We start from the raw sequence: 21,961 nt of genomic DNA on the forward strand, positions 1-21,961 counted from the left end.
CAGATTTTCATTGGCTCCATTTTTAAACCGGTGTCTCTTCCCGTCTTTCCCAGGATGCATTTGGAGACCTGGCTCTGTCCTTCTGTGACCCCCTACGGCGTTACTGTGATCGCAGTGCTATGGAAGCCCAAAGCCATCAGCCCATTGCCTTTCAAGGTAAAGACAGAAAAATGAAAGAAAATGTCTTTCTGCTTATACATTTCTTTGTGTACCCCGCCCGGTCATGTGTCTCGCCCTCTTTCAGACCTCACAGATGGTGGCTCATCGTGTTGAGGTGAGTGGGGAGGATTCTCACACTGTCCCCAACGTGGAGGCCATCCTGGAGGACTTCAGGGTCATGGGCCTGGTCAAGTCAGTGGAGGCAAGGACCGGTGAATGGGTGGTGTGGACTGAGCACGTGCGCAAACCCACACGCTCGCACACAGAAACACGTACGGTAATTGTATTTTAACTTGAATAATCACATTTTGAAATGGATTACCCCACAGCCAGCAAAACATGTCAACTCGTTGACACCTTTTTGTCAAAATGAAATCAACATGTAACAGTCATTGTATATCCAATTGTGTGCTAAATGCACAAACCGTGCACATTTACTGGATAAAATAAACATTGTAAGAAATTAACCATGTGAAGTCTTTGTTTTCGCTGGTGCTTTAACCCTGTCTGTGTTACTGTTTTGTACGCACAGTGTGCTCAAATGTATTGGGACAGTGACACATGTTTTGTCTATACTCCAGCACTTTGGATTTGAAATGATACAAAGATCATAACATTAAAGTCATTTTAGAAACTACACCACTTTTTATACATAGTCCCCCTCATTTTAGGGATCAAAAGTATTGGGGCATTCACTTGTGTATTAAAGTAGTCAAAAGTTTTAGTTTTTGCTCCCATATTCCTAGCACACAATGATTTATATTAAGCTTGTGACTACACTTTGTTTGGTTGCATTTGCTGTTTATTTTGGTTATGTTTCAGATTATTTTGTGCCCAATAGAAATTAATGGTAAATAATGTATTGTGTCATTTTGGAGTCACGTTTTATTGTAAATAAGAATAGGATATGTTTCTAAGTAAGATGGATAACTATTGAAAGATGGCTGATATGCAGTTTTCTACACGGTGCAACCTTTTGGTAGCATTTGTATATCATAGGAAAAGATACTACATTTACACAGATTTGCATGATGTCCAAATATATCATACTTTGACTAAACCAATGACATTGACTTAAATTGTTGTCGAACCAGGAGAGGAACACCATGTAGTAGTACATCCTCCTGTAGTAGTACATCCTAGCCATGCCAGGCTCTCTGTACCAGTGGAAGCTGCTGAGGGGAGGACAGCTCATAACAATGGCTGGAACAGAGGGAATGGTATCGAACGCATGGAAACCATGTATTTGATTACATTCCACCAATTCTGCTCCAGCTATTACCACGAGCCCACCTCCCCAATTCAGGTGCCAACAACCTGTACTCTGTACATAGATTTTTTAAAACTAGTGTAACCAACACCGGGTACGAGCCCAGGTCTCCTGCGCACCAGAAAAGCATAGGCCGGCTAAAATGAAGCCTAGGCATTGACTCTGGGAGCCAAAGCAACTCTTCGGGTCTTAGGTAAGGCCTATTCATACATGTGTGTTAAGTGAACCACCTCTGTTACAATTCACCACCCTTTGACCTCTTCACATTGACCCATCTGAGCCACAGCATAAATATGACTGACGGTTCGAACAAGGGCCTTCTGCACATCAGAAGAGCACATAAGCCCGCTTAACCAAAGCCTACCCTCTGGGCAAAAACTGGTTGAATCAATGGTTTTTTCCCCACGTCATTTTGAAATAAAAATATGATGTTGATTCATGTGGGAGAATTTTTTTATTTCACCCTTTAACCTAAATCCAATGAAAGGGTGACTTTAAAAACACAATTCATGTTGAGTTCTCTCTAGTTGACAATTCAACCGAATGTAAATCCAAACTAGAAATGGAACTGTGCCCAGTGGCTATAGCCAATGCAACTCTTCAGGTATCAGACATAGCCAATGCAATTCTTCTGGTATCAGGCAAGATTACTCATTATGCGACTAACTAACCAGAAAGAAGTGGTTTGGTGACCACAAAGATGTGATGTGTAACTTTGCCTAGTGTTGAGTAACTGCCTGAGACCAGAAAAACAGCATTGGCTCCCCAAGCTAAATGACCTAAGAGTTGGTTTAGCAGGCTAAGATGCTCTTCTGGTGTACATGACGCCAGGTTCAACCCCCATCAGTTACACTAGTCTAATATCAATGGGCATAGTGTGTGACATGGCTAGGATATCACTGCACTGTGGTGTCATGTTGCTCTCCTGGTTCACGCCTCCAGGAAGCAATTTGCATACAGTTTGAAAATGAAAAGAGAAAATGCTAAATTGGGCAGTTGGAAAATAAAAACACTCCATTTCACTTTGCACATTGCAGTTACCGTTTTCTGTTAACCTTTTGACATTTTATTTACCATTTGCAATTATCCATTTTCATTGCAATTTCATTGTGGCATGAATCATGTGCACTTATATGAAAATATAATTTTTCACATTTCAATTGAGCATTTAAGCATTGCATTTTTGAACTGGCCCTGACTCCCCTCCATATATGCCTGCTAAATGTATTTTCATCTTGAAACTTTCTTTGGAAAATAGCTCACTCAACTTCATTATCCCGCGTCGGATATTCATTTGGTCATCACATTGTCGCTTTTCAATGTCTGTGTACAATCACCATGAATGTATGTACAAATGTGTTGACCATACTGACTAGATGTTGAGGAAATTCCAAGGAGAGGCGATGTGTTATACCTAATCAAGCTCCATTGTGTCCATCTCCCACATAATCATGTCACAATGGACAGATAATTGTCCGGACTTATTTTGTCCTCGCCCAATGTTGTTAGCTATCTAATTATTACAGGATTTCCTGCTCAAATCGTGACTCCTCGCACGTTGGGAATTATCTGGTTACCTGGTTCAACCTTTTCAACAATTAGTCTACTTTATTTATCGTGTCCCCACAACTGCTTGCCTAACCAGCTGTAACTGAAGTTTGAACTCCGTTTTTAAAGTAATAGCTTCCTTTTGACTTGACTGTTGCATATTTTCCAGTTTGGGATGTTTTATCACTATTCATCAATGATTTATGTAGTTTTGTCGACATAAACACTTAGAATGTTAGATCTGCACTGAGTATCCCTTAATTCAACAAATACTTTGGGGAAATGAGCCCATCTGTGTGATGCTGAAGTAGTGAGACCTGCTGAAGTGTAGTGTTGTCCCTAAAGACTTGAACAGGGTTGGCAGTGTGCCATATATACCAGCTCCTAAGAAGCTATTTCCATCATCGGTCTAAACGATTGCATTACAAAAACACGTTTCACAAAAATGTAAACTATTCCAAAACAGGATGTGTGGCCATGTGAGCAACGACACAGACACACTCGATCTCAGGTTCACCAACCCTGCTATAGCTTCTTAGAAGGAGCTGGTCTATCTAGCATGTGTCTGTGTGTAGTCAAGGTGAGGAACTCTATAGTTTTACACTGTCAATGCAAAAGCGCCACAGCTGTTAAAGTTGAGGCTGAGCTTTTTTTAATGAGACGTATTTTTCTTATGGTAAATGCTATCCTAGTAAAGTTAGTATTTGTGCGTGTGTTTGGATTCTAACGGTTTATGTTAACCAGTTTACTCAGTCATTCACCTTTAGGCGACGCAAACTACTCACCTGCAGTGCCTCACGTGGCCATACATCCAGTTTTGGAATTAGGTGACATTGTTGTGAAATTTGTTTTCGTAAAACATAATGAAATTGTTTACGGATTGCACAAAATTTTAGTGCTATAGTATCTCATGACAGTGTTTGGAAAAATAGGTGTTTGATTGTCAGGCCAAATCAGGGTAAGAACTCTTCTGAATGTCACTCGGGGAGAGATGGAGGAGTAGCCTTGTCTGTATGAATGAGTTATACACTGCTCAAAAAAATAAAGGGAACACTTAAACAACACAATGTAACTCCAAGTCAATCACACTTCTGTGAAATCAAACTGTCCACTTAGGAAGCAACACTGATTGACAATAAATTGCACATGCTGTTGTGCAAATGGAATAGACAAAAGGTGAAAATTATAGGCAATTAGCAAGACACCCCCAATAAAGGAGTGATTCTGCAGGTGGTGACCACAGACCACTTCTCAGTTCCTATGCTTCCTGGCTGATGTTTTGGTCACTTTTGAATGCTGGCGGTGCTCTCACTCTAGTGGTAGCATGAGACGGAGTCTACAACCCACACAAGTGGCTCAGGTAGTGCAGCTCATCCAGGATGGCACATCAATGCGAGCTGTGGCAAGAAGGTTTGCTGTGTCTGTCAGCGTAGTGTCGAGAGCATGGAGGCACTACCAGGAGACAGGCCAGTACATCATGAGGAATCGTGGAGGAGGCCGTAGGAGGGCAACAACCCAGCAGCAGGACCGCTACCTCCGCCTTTGAGCAGGAGGAGCACTGCCAGAGCCTTGCAAAATTACCTCCAGCAGGCCACAAATGTGCATGTGTCTGCTCAAACGGTCAGAAACAGACTCCATGAGGGTGGTATGAGGGCCCGACGTCCACAGGTGGGGGTTGTGCTTACAGCCCAACACCGTGCAGGACGTTTGGCATTTGCCAGAGAACACCACGATTGGCAAATTCGCCACTGGCGCCCTGTGCTCTTCACAGATGAAAGCAGGTTCACACTGAGCACGTGACAGACGTGACAGAGTCTGGAGACGCCGTGGAGAACGTTGCTTTCTCATGTAAGTTAAGTAAGCTATCTAGTTCTTAATAATTCCTCTTAAAGGTAACTTTAGTGAAGCTTCCTTCTTCTAGTGTGAAGTCATTCATAGCTTGGTAAACTATATATATTTTCAGAGAAGCTTCCCCAACACTGGTTGCAATATAAAATACAATGTTGGATATAGCAGATAACAGGAAAAAAACATGAAGGTAGATCATATTTGGTCAAGAAGTGAATGCAATCTATACTGTCGGAGTTAAGTGGAATGCAATGTACTCCAGTGCCTCAACAGAATAGACAAAAAGTTATTGATGTTAGAAGCAAACCTTTTGAGCAGTTATGGGGATATAATGACTCACTCCTCTATTCAAACCAGACAAAGCAGGAGAAATACATGGTGATAAAATTTCAGGCAGAGAGGAATAAAACTGGATAGATGAAAAGGAGAAGAGTGAGAGACCAACAGAGAGAAAGAGAGGGTGTGTTTGAACCAGTGAGGATGTGTGAGTTACGAGGGAAAGAGAGACGGAGGGAGTGAGAGAAGGGAGAGTGAGTAAGAGCGAGAGAGTAGGGAGTGTTTGAGGGGGCTGGCTTTGGCAGGAACCACAGGAGGTCCAGGTCCTATAAGAGGAGGCCACTGCATTAGCCATCACACACACACAACAGTAGGACCTACATACCTGCTGTCACCCAGTCATAATACAGGAGGTTAGCTGAGCAGCACTGAACCATGGGAAAACAGAAGGTATTCATGGACAAGCTGGCACAGACTTTCCAGATCCGTAACTTACTGCTGCGCCAGGCCATGGCAGAGTGTCTGGGTACCCTCATCCTGGTGGTAAGAGCTCTGCCATCTTTTCACCTCACTAATTTACCATATCGATGTTCAAGTTATCCTCACTCAAGCCTTTCTCAGATGAGTAGATTGCATGTTTTGCTGTGATGATTCGTTGCCACAAGAAATATTAGTTTGTGCGTATTCAAACCTGGAGACAAAATACTACTGCATTGACAAGAACCTGTGTATCGACTGTTGTTGTTATGCCAAGATGTGAGAGTGATGGAGACTGGTAAGTGAAACCAACGTCAGTGAGCAGCTCACAATAGATCTTCCTCCACTGTCCATGGCTCCATACCGGTCTCGAACCAGTGTTCTTCTGCTCATAAACACGTGACACTCCTCCTTGACAACGTAGCAACCATTTGAGCTATACAGAAGGTACCAATTTGGGTTGCTCCATTGGCAATATTTCAAGCTAGATGTGGAGTGAACGTACGCCACGTTCTGTACACCATTCGATAAGTTCAGCATGGCTTTACAGCTTGTGCTAGTCTTTCCACTTGACCTCAAATTCTCTGGGCTCGGGAATGTGAGCCTCATATAGGCACCTGTAAATTACACTCCTTGAGTGTGTATGAAAATATGATTGCTCTTGTTGACAAGAACATGGGCACATGCTCTTTACTCTGCATAATGATCCAGGACTCACCTTGCAACCTCGTGCTCTTCTGCTGTTGTATTTTAAGGGGTGTGCATGTTTACAGTCGCTAATGAAATAGTCTTTCACATTTTTCTGCCTTAAAATGCCTTAAAAAAAAGGATTTTATTTTCTCTAGCGTTATACACAACCTACCCTACATTTTCAAAGTCAAAGAAAATTATAAAGTTACGTTTTCAGGAGATTTTGCCAGCTTTTCCTCTAACTTTTTACCTGAGCTTTTCTCCTTTCTGTGGATATGGCCAGTGCAGGTAGTCAGTGCAGATAGGCCAAACAGATAGTACGGGTAGCCATTGATTAGCTATTCAACAGTCTAATTGCTTGATAGAAGCTGTCTCCATGCATGTTGGACTTATTACACTATAAACATTTTGGCACCATGATGTTCAAATAAACATCTTTATTTTAATTTATTTTTAGCCTCAGTTTTCTAATTATTCCTGCAATGTGCGGGTCTCATTTTGATTCCTACGAAATATTTAGTATAATGGACGTTATAGTAGCACAGACGGTCTCCTATCATTTACATTCAACTGGTAAAAGTTGATTGTGATATGATTAAGTCTTTGGCAATTGTCTGGGCCTTTCTTAGACACTGCCTGGTATAAAGGTCCTGGATGGCAGAGAGCTCGGCCCTAGTGATGTATTGGGCCATCCGCACCACCCTTTGTAGAGCCTTGCGGTCGAGGGTGGTGCAGTTGCCATACCAGGCGGTGATGCAGCTGTAGAACTTCTTGAGGATCTGAGGTCCCATGTCAAATCTCTTCAGGAGGAAGAGGCACTCTTCGAGACTGTGCAGGTGTGTGTGTGGTCCATGTTAAAGGGATAATTCATCCCAAATCTATATTTGGATAGCATTTCCCATAATTCCCCTTGAGCTATGTCTGAAGGCCCATGGTGACAGAATCCACAATAATCGATTATTTACTTCTGGCTACAACCTGGAGTTAGCATATTAGCATCGTCAGATTTCATGAATGTAATAAGACAGTCCGATGTTAGCAAAGCTGCACCGCAAGCCAAAACGTTATCAAATACTCACAAAGAACCTGACCATGTTTAATTCCCTTCGAGACTAGTTATTTCTGCAATAAAAGTCACATTTTCGAATGTTTGATACCTTCTATGTTTACTGTTCAGTTTTGTTCACACCTGGTAATCAATCCATGTCTATTTCCTGTCCCAGGGGGAGTGTCTTTGCTCGCATCACTTTTAGCTAGCTACGCCCCATTGTTTGGACATTAGAACCTTGTTTGTTAGGGAGAGATCATAAAGGAAAGAACTGAGATATGCCTGACTGCTTAGAGGAAGAGGCAGAGCCCTCCTGTTTCCTGTAGTCCACGTTCAGCTCATTGGTCTTGCTGACGTTGAGGGAGAGATTGTTGTCTCTGACCTCCTCCCTGTAATCTGTCTCATCGCTGTCGGCCTACCACCGTCGTGTCATCGTGATGGTGTTGGAGTCATGCGTGGTTACGCAGTCGTGGGTGAAAAGGGAGTACATGAGAGGGCTAAGCACACACCCCTGTGAGGCCCCCGTGTTGAGGGTCAGTGTGACCAGAGGTGTTGTTGCCTACTTGTAGCTTGGAGGGGACTATTATGTTGAATGCTGAGCTATAGTCCATTAACAGCATTCTCACATAGGTATTCCTCTTGTCCAGGTGGGAAATTTGTCGTCTGTGGATCTGTTGGAGCGGTATGTGAATTGGATTGGTGTGTGTGTGTGTGTAGAGCTTTAAATTGGCTTTAATGGAACTGACAGATTAAATCTTCCCTCGGTTACTGACAGACCTTAGCCATCCGCCATGTTAAATAAACAAACAAGACAAACTAAACAACCCCTGCAATTTTTTCCTTTATCTTGCTCTAGCAGTAAATGGCCACTTAAGAAAATGGGTAGTAGTACTTTAAGCAACTACCAGATAAAACAGCCAGTATAGCCTACAACCTGCAGGCTTTTTAGGCAGTTAAGTTTCACTTTTTTGCTCAGAGAGAAAGAGTTGTTAAAGAGATGACTCAGCCTTACTCATGGTCACAGGCTCTCTCACACCTGTTTTTACAAAGCGTTGCTTCATTGCCCAATGTCATTGCAGTACATTTTCTCATGCTGCGACAGGATCTCTACAATCGATGTCCATCTAGAAAAGCCTTGCATTGGTTCGCTAAAACAGGACCAACTTTCAGTGTCAGAAAAGTAACACAAGCGTCAAACTTGTTGCACCTGTTAAGCGTCTTTAAAATTACTATTTATTGTAAGATTGTAAATAGACGTAGACAGGTGTTACACTGCTAATAGAAAAATTATGTAAATCTCCAGCAGGAGCATGGAGGGAAAAGCACTGTGCATTAAACCTGTTACGTCTATGTCTAAGGCACTAGTAGCAGGTGTGGCATGTCTATTAAATAAGTGCTATGTCAAACATGGATTGCAGTATTGGGAGTGACAGCAACAGCGCAATGGGTGAAACCTGAACATGCCAAATATATTCACGCCCTCCAGGACATATATAGACGTCACCTGTCTTCAAGATATACTAATGACTGACTAATGTAATGACTGCGTGAACAGACAGGCGCTCTTGACTGATACTCAGGTAAAGGGAGGCGAAGGAAGGAAGGAAGGAAGGAAGGAAGGAAGGAAGGAAGGAAGGAAGGAAGGAAGAATGGGCAGGGTGTGTTTATGTGTGTGTCATGCACAGAGCTATACCCCTGCATATGGAGAACAGATCTCCGCAATGGCAGGATTTGGAAAATAGGCAAACTGAACGACAGTCATTGATTAGACACAGCTGAATGGCTGTGGTGTCCCTGTGGACATGTCCTTGTCCAGGTGGTCGAAGGGGAGACCACGGGCACTATTTGTCCCTGAAGGTCAGCGGGGTGACAGGTCTTTCCCGAGATCTCCCACTGGGCAAGAACTGGTTGAATCAACATTGAATTACATGTCATTTCAGCAAACAAAATCATTGCGATGACGCTTAATGAACATGGAAAACCGATTGGATTTACAAAAAGTAACGTACATGTTGTTGTTTTTTTCAAGTTGCTTTTTCACACACCTTTTAACCTAAATCCAATGGCATAGTGACATTAGTTGTTGATTTCATGTAGAATTCACCTTAGTTGACAACTTAAACAAATGTAAATCAAAACGAAGCGTTGAACCGACGACTGTTCCCAGTGGACTAACTGTGTCACCTTAGTGTGACAGGTGGTTGGACACATGTCCTTCTGGCCCCAGAGATGGTGTGCATGTGCACCGTCCCGGGAACAATGTAGTCCTTACATAAACCGAAGCGCTAATGGGGGGGGGGGGGGGGGGAAACAACAGCGATAAACCTTCTCTTTATATTACAGCTCCATCTATGAAACAGTCATTGTGTGCTACTCTTTGCTTAAATTGAAGGGATGAGAGGCCACATGCTGCCACACGAAACCATGGCTTACCACCCCAAATCATGACTTCCGTACCATGTTACTAGGAGTGACGCTCCACTGGGAAAAGTTTGACGACTTCTTCACACAGTATTTTATTCACACACTTCACTCTTCATTTCCTTTTGTCCCAATATAACAGTTTTAATGTATATGGATGTTGGAAAAGACTGGCGGCATCAAAAGCTACCCCGGAATTTCCTCTCCCTGTGACTACTTCCCTCCCTCCCTCTGTTCACTAAAAGGGAACGCATGAGTGACCAGGTGTGTCGGTAGAAACTCAGAATGAGGACACAGCATGAACTGCCTGACAGTCTGGGGGAGTAAGTGTGCAATGTAGTCATGTAATGTCATGGCGTAATGCTGTCATGACATGCTGTCGCTATCAACACCAGGCCACTTAGAGAGCTGTGATTTAATTTAGGTCACTATCCTGTTAGATGCTGTCTTTTTAAGTCATTTCTTACGCCATCATGAATCTCAGTGAATAACCTTTTGGTGGAATTTGAGCAGGCTAATTCAGTTGGCATTTGGCTCCATACTGACATGTTATCAGATGCTTCCGACATTAAGATCCCTTTGACATTTAACTTCATGTCTAACTAAAGATGGGCCCCTCTGAAGATATGGTGTTTTTCCAGCCAATCGGAAGCATGAGGCCCGCGGGGCTAATCAGGAGCCAGAGTTTCCACTGACCCCAGTGATGTTAAACCATCCACTAGATGCCAAGCCCTCTGTTGAGACAGTTCCTTGCAGCTCATCTCAACGAATGTGGTCTGAGAGCAATGCATCTGCTTCAGGGGGGCTTGCGAATGGCTGTTTCAGCACATGCAACACACTACTGTTATCCCCATAGTAATGGACACACACACACGTGCACATATATACAAGTCGGCGTGCGAACACACTATGCGGTATGACCACCTTGGCAACTCTATAGCTAATTCACAACCATGACAGCAGCTCCCGAAACGGACCTCCTCTCACTGCATCAATCCTTGTTTTCATTCTAGAGCATATAAAACAAGGTGTTTCCTGCCAGCATATTCATATCAGGGCGGAAATATGTAGTACACTTGTTTTATAAGATACATCGGTATCTGAAAAATGCCCATAATTTGGACTGGGACAATCAAATGTCAACACGGACAACAATTTCACAATTTCCTCCCCTTATACCTGTTAATAGACAATAGAGCCCATTAAAATCATCACGGCGACCAGCTTCACTGATAATGATTGTATCCCCTTTCTGACCTGCACATACCTTCAGGGATGAAAAGTAGTAAATCTAGGATATCCATTTGTGTAACATGTATACTGACAAAGCCTCTTGAGTGACTTTTATATAGAGTGGCTTGCGAAAGTATTTACCCCCTTGGCATTTTTTCTATTTTGTTGCCTTACAACCTGGAATTAAGATATATTTTTTTTTTTTGGGGGGGGGGGGGGTAGTTGTATAATTTGATTTACACAACATGCAATAAGATGCAATTTTTTTATTTATTGTGAAACAAACAATAAGACAAAACTAGCCACTGGGATTTTTGCCCATTCTTCAAGGCAAAACTGCTCCAGCTCCTTCACGTTGGATGAGTTCTGCTGATGTACAGCAATCTTTAAGTCATACCACAGATTCTCAATTGGATTGAGGTCTGGACTTTGACTAGGCCATTCCAAGACATTTAAATGTTTCCCCTTAAACCACTCAAGTGTTGCTTTAGCAGTATGCTTAGGGTCATTGTCCTGCTGGAAGGTGAACCTCCGTCCCAGTCTCAAATCTCTGGAAGACTGAAACAGGTTTCCCTCAAGAATTTCCCTGTATTTAGCACCGTCTATCATTTCTTCAATGCTGACCTGTTTCCCAGTCCCTGCCGATTTAAAAAAATAAATAATAATAATAATAATAATAATAATAATAATAAAAAAATAAAAAAACATCCCCACAGCATGATGCTGCCACCACCATGCTTCACTGTGGGGATGGAGTTCTCGGGGTTATGAGAGGTGTTGGGTTTGCGCCAGTCATAGCGTTTTCCTAGATGGCTAAAAAGCTCAATATTAGTCTCATCTGACCAGAGTACGTTCTTCCATATGTTTGGGGAGGCTCCCACATGCCTTTTGGCGAAGACCAAACGTGTTTGCTTATTTTTTTTTCTTTAAGCAATGGCTTTTTTCTGGACACTCTAAAGCCCAGCTCCGTGGAGCGTACAACTTAGTGGTCCTATGGACAGATACTCCAATGTCCGCTGTGGAGCTTTGCAGCTCCTTCAGGGTTATCTTTGGTCTTTGTTGCCTGTCTGATTAATGCCCTCCTTGCCTGGTCTGTGAGTTTTGGTGGGTGGCCCAATCTTGGCAGGTTTGTTGTGGTGCCATATTCTTTCAATTTTTTAATAATCTATTTAATGGTGCTCCGTGGGATGTTCAAAGTTTCAGATATTTTTTTATAACCCAACCCTGATCTTTATTTCTCCACAACTTTGTCTCTGACCTACTTGGAGAGCTCCTTGGTCTTCATGGTGTCGCTTGCTTGGTGGTGCCGCTTGCTTAGTGCTGTTGCAGACTCTGGGGCTTTTCAGAACAGGTGTATACGTACTGAGATCATGTGACACTTAGATTGCACACAGGTGGGCTTTATTTAACTAAATATGTGACTTCTGAAGGTAATTGGTTGCACCAGGTCTTACTTAAGGGCATCATAGCAAAGTGGGTGAATACATATGCATTTAAAAAATAAATAAATTCACTTCACCAATTTTGTTTTGTGCATGTCCATTACATGAAATCCAAATAAAAATCACAGGTTGTAATGCAACAAAATAGGAAAAAACGCCAAGAGGGATGAATACTTTTGCAAGGCACTGTATGTTAACTGTATGTGTTAACATAGCAACGAGTAAATGTTTGGCTCTGCTCTGGCTTTAAACACACCGAGTGCTCCTCATATGCAGTCATTACAATCTTCTTTTTTTTTACAGGCAATGTTGATGATCATTGTTTGTTGGTACCCATGTTATTTTTTTTTTGTCTCTTCCCTCTCTTGACAGATGTTTGGTTGTGGTGCGGTGGCTCAGCTGGTACTTAGTGGAGGATCTCATGGCATGTTCCTAACTGTCAACTTTGCTTTCGGCTTTGCTGCCACCCTAGGGATCCTGGTCTGTGGCCAAGTATCAGGTACAAACCTCATATTAGCAATACATGCACATTAATTAACTCACCAACATGTTTAGGCGTAGAGGTTCTCCTCGAGCAGATTTGTTACCGTGAGTTGTTCCAAGGCCGAGTCATGTCTCTAAGTCGTGATCCTAAATGTCTGTCCTGCTTTAATGTTAACAATCTGTCAACATGTGTGTTTCCTAGGAGGCCATCTCAATCCAGCAGTAACCTTTGCCCTCTGCCTGCTTGGGAGAGATCGCTGGAGAAAGTTCCCAGTCTACTTCTTCTTCCAGACACTGGGAGCTTTCCTGGGCTCCGGGATCATCTTTGGTCTGTACTATGGTGAGTCCTCGGACCTGTCCAAGGATGGACAAGAAAGCATCTGTTGGAGACAACTCTTTAAAAAGTCTTAACTTAGCCATAAGGTTGAATCTGTGTATAGCGTAACACCTCGTTACAGTTGCTGTTATATCATAATCCTCTCAGACGCTCTGTTGAACTATGCTGGAGAACTCATTGTTACCGGACCCAACGCCACCGCTGGCATCTTCGCCACCTACCCTGGCAAACATCTCACATTGGTCAACGGCTTCTTCGACCAGGTGAGCCCCTTTCTTCCGCATACAACCCCCAAACTGGTTGGATCAGGAATTAAAACTACTAGTATATTCGGAATTCTCCATGTTAATGGAGGTATCTCTATCCCAGACGATTGGCACTGCCGCATTGATCGTGTGTATCCTGGCCATCGTGGACCCCCATAACAATCCCATTCCCCAGGGCCTGGAGGCCTTCACGGTGGGCTTTGTGGTGCTGGTCATCGGCCTGTCCATGGGCTTCAACTCTGGCTACGCTGTCAACCCTGCCAGGGACCTGGGGCCACGCCTCTTTACCGCTCTGGCAGGCTGGGGCACCGAGGTCTTCACGTGAGTCCTCCCAAAAATCCTCTTTCTCTCTCTGCATGCATCTGGTTCTCTCTTCCCCTCTCTGCTTGTCTCTACACATGTATTCTACCACTATACATCTACCACTCGGTATCCATTTCCTGGTTAGAGGTTTGTACATTATTGATATAACGATTTAAACAAAATGGGAGATGGTGATGATGGATCAAACAGGTAAAATCAGAGGAGGCAAAGATTAAGAAAATATCTTCTCTCGCACAACTTTTTGGATTTGTCTCACTCTCTCGCTCTCTTTCTCTCAGTGCCAACAAGTGCTGGTTCCTGGTGCCCATCTTCGCCCCATTCCTGGGCGCCATCATTGGTGTGGTGGTCTATCAGCTGATGGTTGGCTTTCATCAGGAGGGAGAGGTTCGTGACCGGAAGAGCCAGGAGGAGAGAGTCAAACTGACCAACATTAACCCAAAGGATGCTCGAAAGGAAGAGATGTTATGAGCCTCAAAACCTCCAGCATCCTCCATCCTCCACCACTACCAAGCATCCTATACCCCTAAACTCAGCCTTAGTGGGGTACAGTATGGTCTCCTTGAGGGCCGGTGGGTCCCTTTTCACTCTTAACTCTGACAGCTGTGTGTCTGTTAGTCTGCAAGGAGACAACTACAGTATGCACACACATTATGGACCTCAATCTTTCGCTATAATGTTGCCACAGTATATCTATCTCTAGGCGTCCTTTGTCTTACATTGTAGCTGCATAGTGTCTTTAAGTAAGAGGGGAGAAAGTAAAGACTCAAACACAGAATTATATTAATTCAAAATGTTTGGAAACAATCGAAGTTTATAGCCTAGTGTCTTTAGCTTTTCTGTTTGGACAGTATTTTATGTTTTATACTAACATAGCGTTTTAATGATTCCGTTGTATTTATATGCTGTAGACAGATTGTACATGTGTCCCGATCAAATGAAATGTGTACGTTTTAGTGAGTCCATGAATTTCAATGTCAACCAGAGGCCTCATGTCATAAGATTTTTATACTTTTTTAATTTTTTTTTATTAATTACTAAACTTAATTTTTAAGCCCACGTTTTACCAGAATTATTTATAAAAAGATCTGTCCGTGGTTTTCTCCCTAGGAAGCGGTTGCTTCCAAGGTGCAGACACCTGTGTGTCTTTTCACACTATATAAACGAGTCATCCCGCAGTGTTTGTGATCACACCCTGATGAAGACAGCTTGTCTGTCTCAAAGTTGGATATTACATTTTTTGCATCTGAGCTCCTAGAGTGTGTGGCTCTCCTTTATTTTCATGCTTCCAAGGTGCACCATGGCGCAAAGATATGCTTGTCAGGATGCTATATACTCTAATGTCTGCAGACTGTATCGTCAGTGGAGGAGGAGAGAGAATGTTGAGTGACACACACACAGATTTGATTTCAGCTGCCGGTGAGGGGCAGAACTTGCAGGAGGTAGGATTGTAAATGAATTTGATCAAGTTATGTAACCTATTGATTCTTCTTGATGACTAAATTAAACCGTTTTGTTGTGTCGCTGTAATACTAACCACCTAGCAATTGTATTAACTTGCTTTAGCTAGCCAGCTAGAAAGGTTCACAATCTCCCAACCCCATAACTAGCTACCAAGCCATTTCAGGCTATCGATCAAGTTAGAGTAGCTTGTCTGTCTTAGCTGGCAAAGTTGCTAGTCTTTAGGGTTGTAATACTGTATACCTGTGAGGCAGTTGTACTAAACTCCTAAGGCATAAAACTTCTTAACTTCTTAATAGGGGGCGCTGTTTTCACTTTGGGAATAAAACGTCTTAAGGACTCAATGAGCATCATTCATTAAAATGGCAATTGAACAGGTAAAGAGTCATGCTTAGATAACCTATGCAGAACAATATACATAATATACACATTTTGTTATATTTTTATATAGAATTAGGCATAATGATTATGGCTCTAGGTTGCAGGAAAAAGCGGTTTTAGGTGTTTGAAAGATGTTGTTGAGCAGATGTTATTGCGGGTGTAGCGAAATGCTTGTGTTCCTAGTTCCAACAGTGCAGTAATATCTAATAATACACACAACTCTAAAAGTAAAATAATGGAAGTAAAAAATATATAAATATTAGGATGAGCAATGTCGGAATCTGGAATATGTGTATATATACAGGGTTTGGGAGTAACGGATTACCACAAAAAAAGGTAAATGTACCAGTGAAAAGTTTGGACACACCTACTCATTCAAGGGTATTTCTTTATTTTTACTATTTTCTACATTGTAAAATAATAATGAAGACATCAAAACTATGGAATAACACATATGGAATCATGTCGTAACCAAAAAAGTGTTAAACAAATCAAAATATATTTGAGATTCTTCAAAGTAGCCACACTGTGCCTTGATGACAGCTTTGCACACGTTTGGCATGCTCTCAACCAGCTTCATTAGGTAGTCACATGGAATGCATTTCAATTAACATGTGTTTCTTGTTAAACGTGAATTTGTGGAATTTCTTTCCTTCTTAATGTGCTTGAGCCAATCAGTTGTGTTGTGACAAGGTAGGAGCGGTATACAGAAGAGAGCCCTATTTGGTAAAAGGCCAAGTCCATATTATGGCAAGAACAGCTCAAATAAGTGCCAATAAGTGCTGGTTCCTGGTGCTCATCTTTGCCTCGTTCCTGGGCGCCATCATTGGTGTGGTGGTCTATCAGCTGATGGTTGGCTTCCATCAGGCGGGAGAGGTTCGCGACAGGAAGAGCCAGAAGGCGCGAGTCAAACTGACCAACATCAACCCAAAGGACGCCCTAAAAGAAGAGATGGTATGAGCCTCAAAACCTCCAGCATCCTTTACCCCACCAGTATATGTTGGAACTCCTTCAAGACTGTTGGAAAAGCATTCCAGGTGAAGCTGGTTGAGAGTGCCAAGCTTGTGCAAAGCTGTCATCAAGGCAAAGGGTGCCTACTTTGAATAATCTCAAATATGTCATATTTTGATTTCTTTAACACTTTTTTGGTTACTACATTATTCCATAGGTGTTATTTCATAGTTTGGATGTCTTCACTATAATTCTACAATGTAGAAAATAGTAAAAATAAAGAAAAACCCTTGAATAAGTAGGTGTGTCCAAACTTTTGACTGGTACTGTGTATATATATATGTGTGTGTGTGTGGTATTTTTTATGCATTCCTCTTTACCTGTCCAATTATCCTTTCAACGAGGGTATCATTCTGACTTTTGTGAATCACACATCTCAATGTACTGCACGAACATGACTAGGATATTACATCCAAATTGGAACACGGTACATGGGATCATAACACACATCACACACTCATCACATCTGGTATATATCATGGCATCATAATTAATACACAAATATCATGATATTATCATAAGGTGCCAGATTACATTTAAACAAATTATTTTTCTGAGCTCTCTGTATGTTACCTATCACCCGTATGTGTTTTTTCATAGTTTTGATGCATTATTATTCTACAATGTAGAAATAGTCAAATAAAGAAAAATCCTGGAATGAGTAGGTGTGTCCACACTATTGACTGGTACTGTTTATACATATATCCATTGATTGTTGAAGAATATAACTTATGAGCCTCATGAGCTTAGTTCAACTGTCACACTCCATGAGAACCCAAAACGTAAGCTTGTTTAACGCCAATGTTTGTAAACATTGTAAATGTAAACAAACACTGTATAGCCTCATGACGTGGTTAAAACTATACTTTTTATATAATGGATGGCCAGTCCTTGCATCCATAGCTTTGTCTGTGGTTATATTTCTCCAGGCCCATCCCTCATCTTTTCACCAAAACAGAGGCGGGGTGGCCGTTTTGTTATTGTTTCATCCGTGGAGTTTCCCTTTAAACAGCTGCATATTATCAAGATATCAAAGTGTCACCAACAAAAAGGTAAACAAAAGGCCAATAGCAAATGCAGCATATGGCATTCATTTTTCACATGTAAATAGCACTTTTCAGTAGTGCTCAAAGCCATGCCATTCCATGAGCGCAGCATTTATTTTTCAACTTGAATCAATGAGCCCAATCAGTCCTTCATGACAACAGAGTTGGGTTGGCTAATAAATCCTTAGTTTTGGGGTCATGCTCAGGTAAAACAATTTGCCTAATCTATACTTCCATATTTCCAAGTGGTATAACATTTATTGGGCATCATTTAATCGTATTATTATATGTAGTAGAAAGTGATGAGTTAGGAGAAGCCCACATAATCAACCCATAAAGTACAATGTAACATCCTTATATGGCCAGCTATGTAAACTGTAACATTGATTTATCCTGCAATAGATGTCGTTCAATTGGTAACGTACATTTTGTCTTCTTCTAATGCCTCTTAAGGGGAAAGTCATCTAAAAGTAACAGAGTGTAATCAGATTGCGTTACTGAGTTTGGGTAATCAAAAAGTTACGTTGCTGATTACATTTTCGGACAGGTAACTAGTAACTGGAACGGATTACATTTAGAAAGTAACCTACCCAAACTCTGTGTGTGTGTGTGTGTGTGTGTGTGTGTGTGTGTGTGTGTGTGTGTGTGTGTGTGTGTGTGTGTCTATATATAGCATTCAAGCAGCATCCTTTGATTGTTTCATGGCGACACAGCCCTTTGACATCTCATGAGTCAGAGAGATGATTACCACTCTGTTCCGTTCCTTCATCAGCCAAACCTGATGGCTTTCCCAACATATGAATACAATTGAGTTCATTGGGTTTGATTGCCAGCATTCCTTGCTCGTAAATATTTGCAGTATTAAGACATGTCAATAAAACCATTGCCATGTGTCAACTTTACGTGTACTGTTTTTTGTAGCTTCATGTGGCACTCTACGTGTACTATTTTTTACAGTCAATCAGTTTGTGGTCAACTGTTGATTTCTGTCCTCTGAAAGCAGAAAACACATGACCTGTAACTCTTATTCTGGCTCTTGGTTTCCGACTGGAGAATCTGTGCCTTGTGTATCACTCTGCTATGGTGCTAAATGCCTGTGCTGTAAGTCCATTTGTATTTTGTTAGTTGGACCAGGGATATTTTTTTTACTGTCATTATAGTAAAGTGATTTTTATCATGTGTAAATGTAGGTAATGGGATGAGGTTTCATGTCTTGTCCTGTTCTCTTCTTATTTTCCTTTCTGACGTCGGGCACTCACACATGACTGTCTGCTCACTCTGCTGCGTGGCAGACAAAGATTGTCGCTTTTCGTCTCAACTCACCCGACATCCCGCATTTCTTCACTGTCTAGAAGTATAACACTATTCCATGAACATCCATTCATTCCAACGTCATTTCAATTGAGTGAAAACTGTTTCAAACCAAGTAAGTCAACTACCAGTTCCCTCTTACTGCAACACAACTTTTTATCCCAAATATCCGTAACAGTAAAGCGACTGGTTATACCCTGCACTTCATTCATACAGGCACTTCCATCATCTGTGCTAAACTGATCTGAAAACAGATATTACAGACATATCCTTTCCCAAAGGGCAACGGAAGATGACATGGTTCCTGTTAACTCTTTACTACATTCCAGCTGAGCTTAAGTTCTCTATAGAAATGGCAGTAAACCGTAGTATGCACCTTGCTGTTGTATCGATGAGGTTATTTGTTGGATAACGAAAAGTGCTGGGGAGAAGAATATAACCCCCCTGAATTTGTATGGTTGAGGTTTTGGCTTGGCAGCAGGTCAGAATCATGGTATAACTCATCAAATGCTACAGGTCTGAGCAGAAGCAGATACTGTGATGTTATCGCAGATGCAGCGAAATGCTTGTGTTTCTAGCTCCAACTGGGCAGTAATACCAAACAATACACATGAATCCCAAAAATGCAAATAAAGAAATTAACAAATATCAGAACGAGCAATGTCAGAGTCCGGAATGTTTATGATGTACATTATATGAATAGAAAAGGTGTGTACAACTGTAGATATACTATAGGATGAGCCTTAACTAGAATACAGTATAAACATATGAAATGGGTAAAACAGTCTGTAAACATTATTAAAGTGACCAGTCTTTAATACATGGGGCAGCAGTCTCTAAGGTGCAGGGTAGAGTAATGGGTGGTAGCCGGCTAGTAACAGTGACTAAGTTCAGGGCAGGGTACTGGGCGGAGGCCGACTAGTGGTGACTATTTAACAGTCTGATGGCCTGGAGATAGAAGCTGTTTTTCAGTCTCTCTGTCCCAGCTTTGATGCATCTGTACTGTCTCCGCCTCCTAGATGCTAGCGTGGCAAGAATGGGATCTGTGCTGTTACATTTTAGTGTTGGTAAATCCGGTAAATAAAACAAACAGCAACCTGTAAATAAATTATATAGAATAAGAGGAGAGCGGAAGTAAGTGGCTAATGAGCCAATGACTCAAAGATGATCAAATTCACTTTAACATTTCCATCTCCGTATCTGTGATATGTTTTATTGTATTTGTTTGGGGCCTGCTGTGTGATGCACAGGTGTGGAATAAGGACAATAAGCCTGATCTATTTCTTCCTCTGTAAATGCTGTTAGAGTAGAGCAGCAAACACGCACGCACGCACGCACGCACGCACGCACGCACGCACGCACACACACACACACACACACACACACACACACACACACACACACACACACACACACACACACACAATCTCTCTATCTCTCTCTCTCTTACATGACAGACACACATATTCGGGTCAATAAGTCTGTCATCTTTGTGGACTGCATGTGGACTGAGCCATGTATCAAATTAGCTGTTCACTAACAAGATCCCTAACATATGACTTGATGGTAATGTGTAGTAAACTGTGGGTATGATACAGTAGTAGTTCATTGTGTTGCATGCCATGTATGCCTTCAGAACGTCTCAAACAGGCACATGAGCTGAGCTTCTCTTACTAACCTCATATCACAGGTGACTGGTGGCACCTTAATTGGGGAGGATGGGCTCAAAGTAATGGAACAAATGTAATGATATCAAACACATTGTTTCCATATGCTTGATACCATTCCATTCACTCCATTCCAGTCGTTATTATGAGCCGTCCTCCCCTCACCAGCCTCCTGTGCCTCATATTATATTTCTGATCTCTTCTCCTTTTGGTAAATGTAGCCCGCCACCTTTCAATACAGTGTATCCCTCATTCTCTCGCTCTCTCTCTCTCTCTCTGAGATGTGAGCTAAGCCCAGCAAACCCGGATCCGTCCACTAACCGACTGCCACAGTAACTGACTGCCTGTGGTGGAGATGTGTTCTCCATCAAACGCAGCATTTCCCTCGGATGCATATCTCTGACTAGATAGGACTCATAACAGTGTTACGCATACCTCCGACTAGACATCCGATAGGAGTCGTAACAAATTGCGTGTGACTGCAAGTTACATGGTCATCCAGAGGTGGAGCCCTTTGTGGCCGATGATTTTAATGCAGGAAAACGGAAGTCCATCTTACCTCATTTCTACCAGCATGTCACCTGTGCAACTAGAGGCTGAAGAACTCTATATCACCATTACTCCACACGCAGAGACTCCTACAAAGCTCTCCCTCACCCTCCAAATCTGACCATGACTCTATCCTCTTGATTCCTGCTTGTAGGCAAAAACTCAAACAGGATGTAGCAGTGGATTCTAAACTACAGGACTGTTTTGATAGCACAGACAGGAATATGTTCCAGGACTCAGCCGATGGCATTGAGGAGTTTACCACACCAGTCACTGGCTTTATTAATAAGTGCATCGATGACGTCGTCCCCACAGTGACCGTATGTACATATTCCAACCAAATGCCATGGATTACAGGCAGCATCTGAGCTGAGCTAAAGGCTAGGCTGCCGCTTTCAAGGAGCGGGACACTAACCTGGATGCTTATAAGAAATTCTGCTACACCCTCCGACAAACCATCAAACAGGCAAAGCAACAATACAGGACTAAGATCACATCCTACTACACCGGCTCTGCCGCTCGTCGGATGTGACAGGGCTTGCAAACTATCACAGATTACAAAGGGCTGTAACGGTTGTCATACTCCTCCTCCTCCTCGGACTAGGAGAGGAGAGAGGGATCGGAAGACCAATGCGCAGCAAGGTATGTAGACATACTGATTTATTAGACAGACTACGAAAAAACACGAAACGAAAACACTTGAATAATTAACAAAA

The 21,961-nt window shown here is 42.2% G+C and overlaps 1 protein-coding gene across 3 annotated transcripts; it reads left to right on the plus strand.

Annotated features, from left to right (window-relative positions):
• Positions 1 to 66: 66 nt before the first annotated feature.
• On the plus strand, positions 67 to 16,860 carry LOC129825976 (aquaporin-3-like). Of its 3 annotated transcripts, XM_055886173.1 has the most exons (7): positions 5,453 to 5,644; positions 12,785 to 12,911; positions 13,098 to 13,235; positions 13,380 to 13,495; positions 13,602 to 13,819; positions 14,101 to 14,222; positions 16,536 to 16,860. In XM_055886173.1, exons 1-7 carry the CDS (start codon positions 5,537 to 5,539, stop codon positions 16,619 to 16,621), a joined length of 915 nt encoding a protein of 304 aa, XP_055742148.1. In that variant the 5' UTR covers positions 5,453 to 5,536; the 3' UTR covers positions 16,622 to 16,860. The 3 variants fall into 3 exon arrangements, with proteins under 3 accessions (XP_055742146.1, XP_055742148.1, XP_055742147.1); XM_055886171.1 differs by lacking the exons at positions 5,453 to 5,644; positions 16,536 to 16,860 and adding an exon at positions 67 to 436 and having other exon boundaries at positions 14,101 to 15,069; XM_055886172.1 differs by lacking the exon at positions 16,536 to 16,860 and having other exon boundaries at positions 14,101 to 15,069.
• Positions 16,861 to 21,961: the final 5,101 nt, after the last annotated feature.

The sequence above is a fragment of the Salvelinus fontinalis genome, chromosome 28, assembly GCF_029448725.1.
Source record: "Salvelinus fontinalis isolate EN_2023a chromosome 28, ASM2944872v1, whole genome shotgun sequence".
Taxonomy (NCBI): domain Eukaryota; kingdom Metazoa; phylum Chordata; class Actinopteri; order Salmoniformes; family Salmonidae; genus Salvelinus; species Salvelinus fontinalis.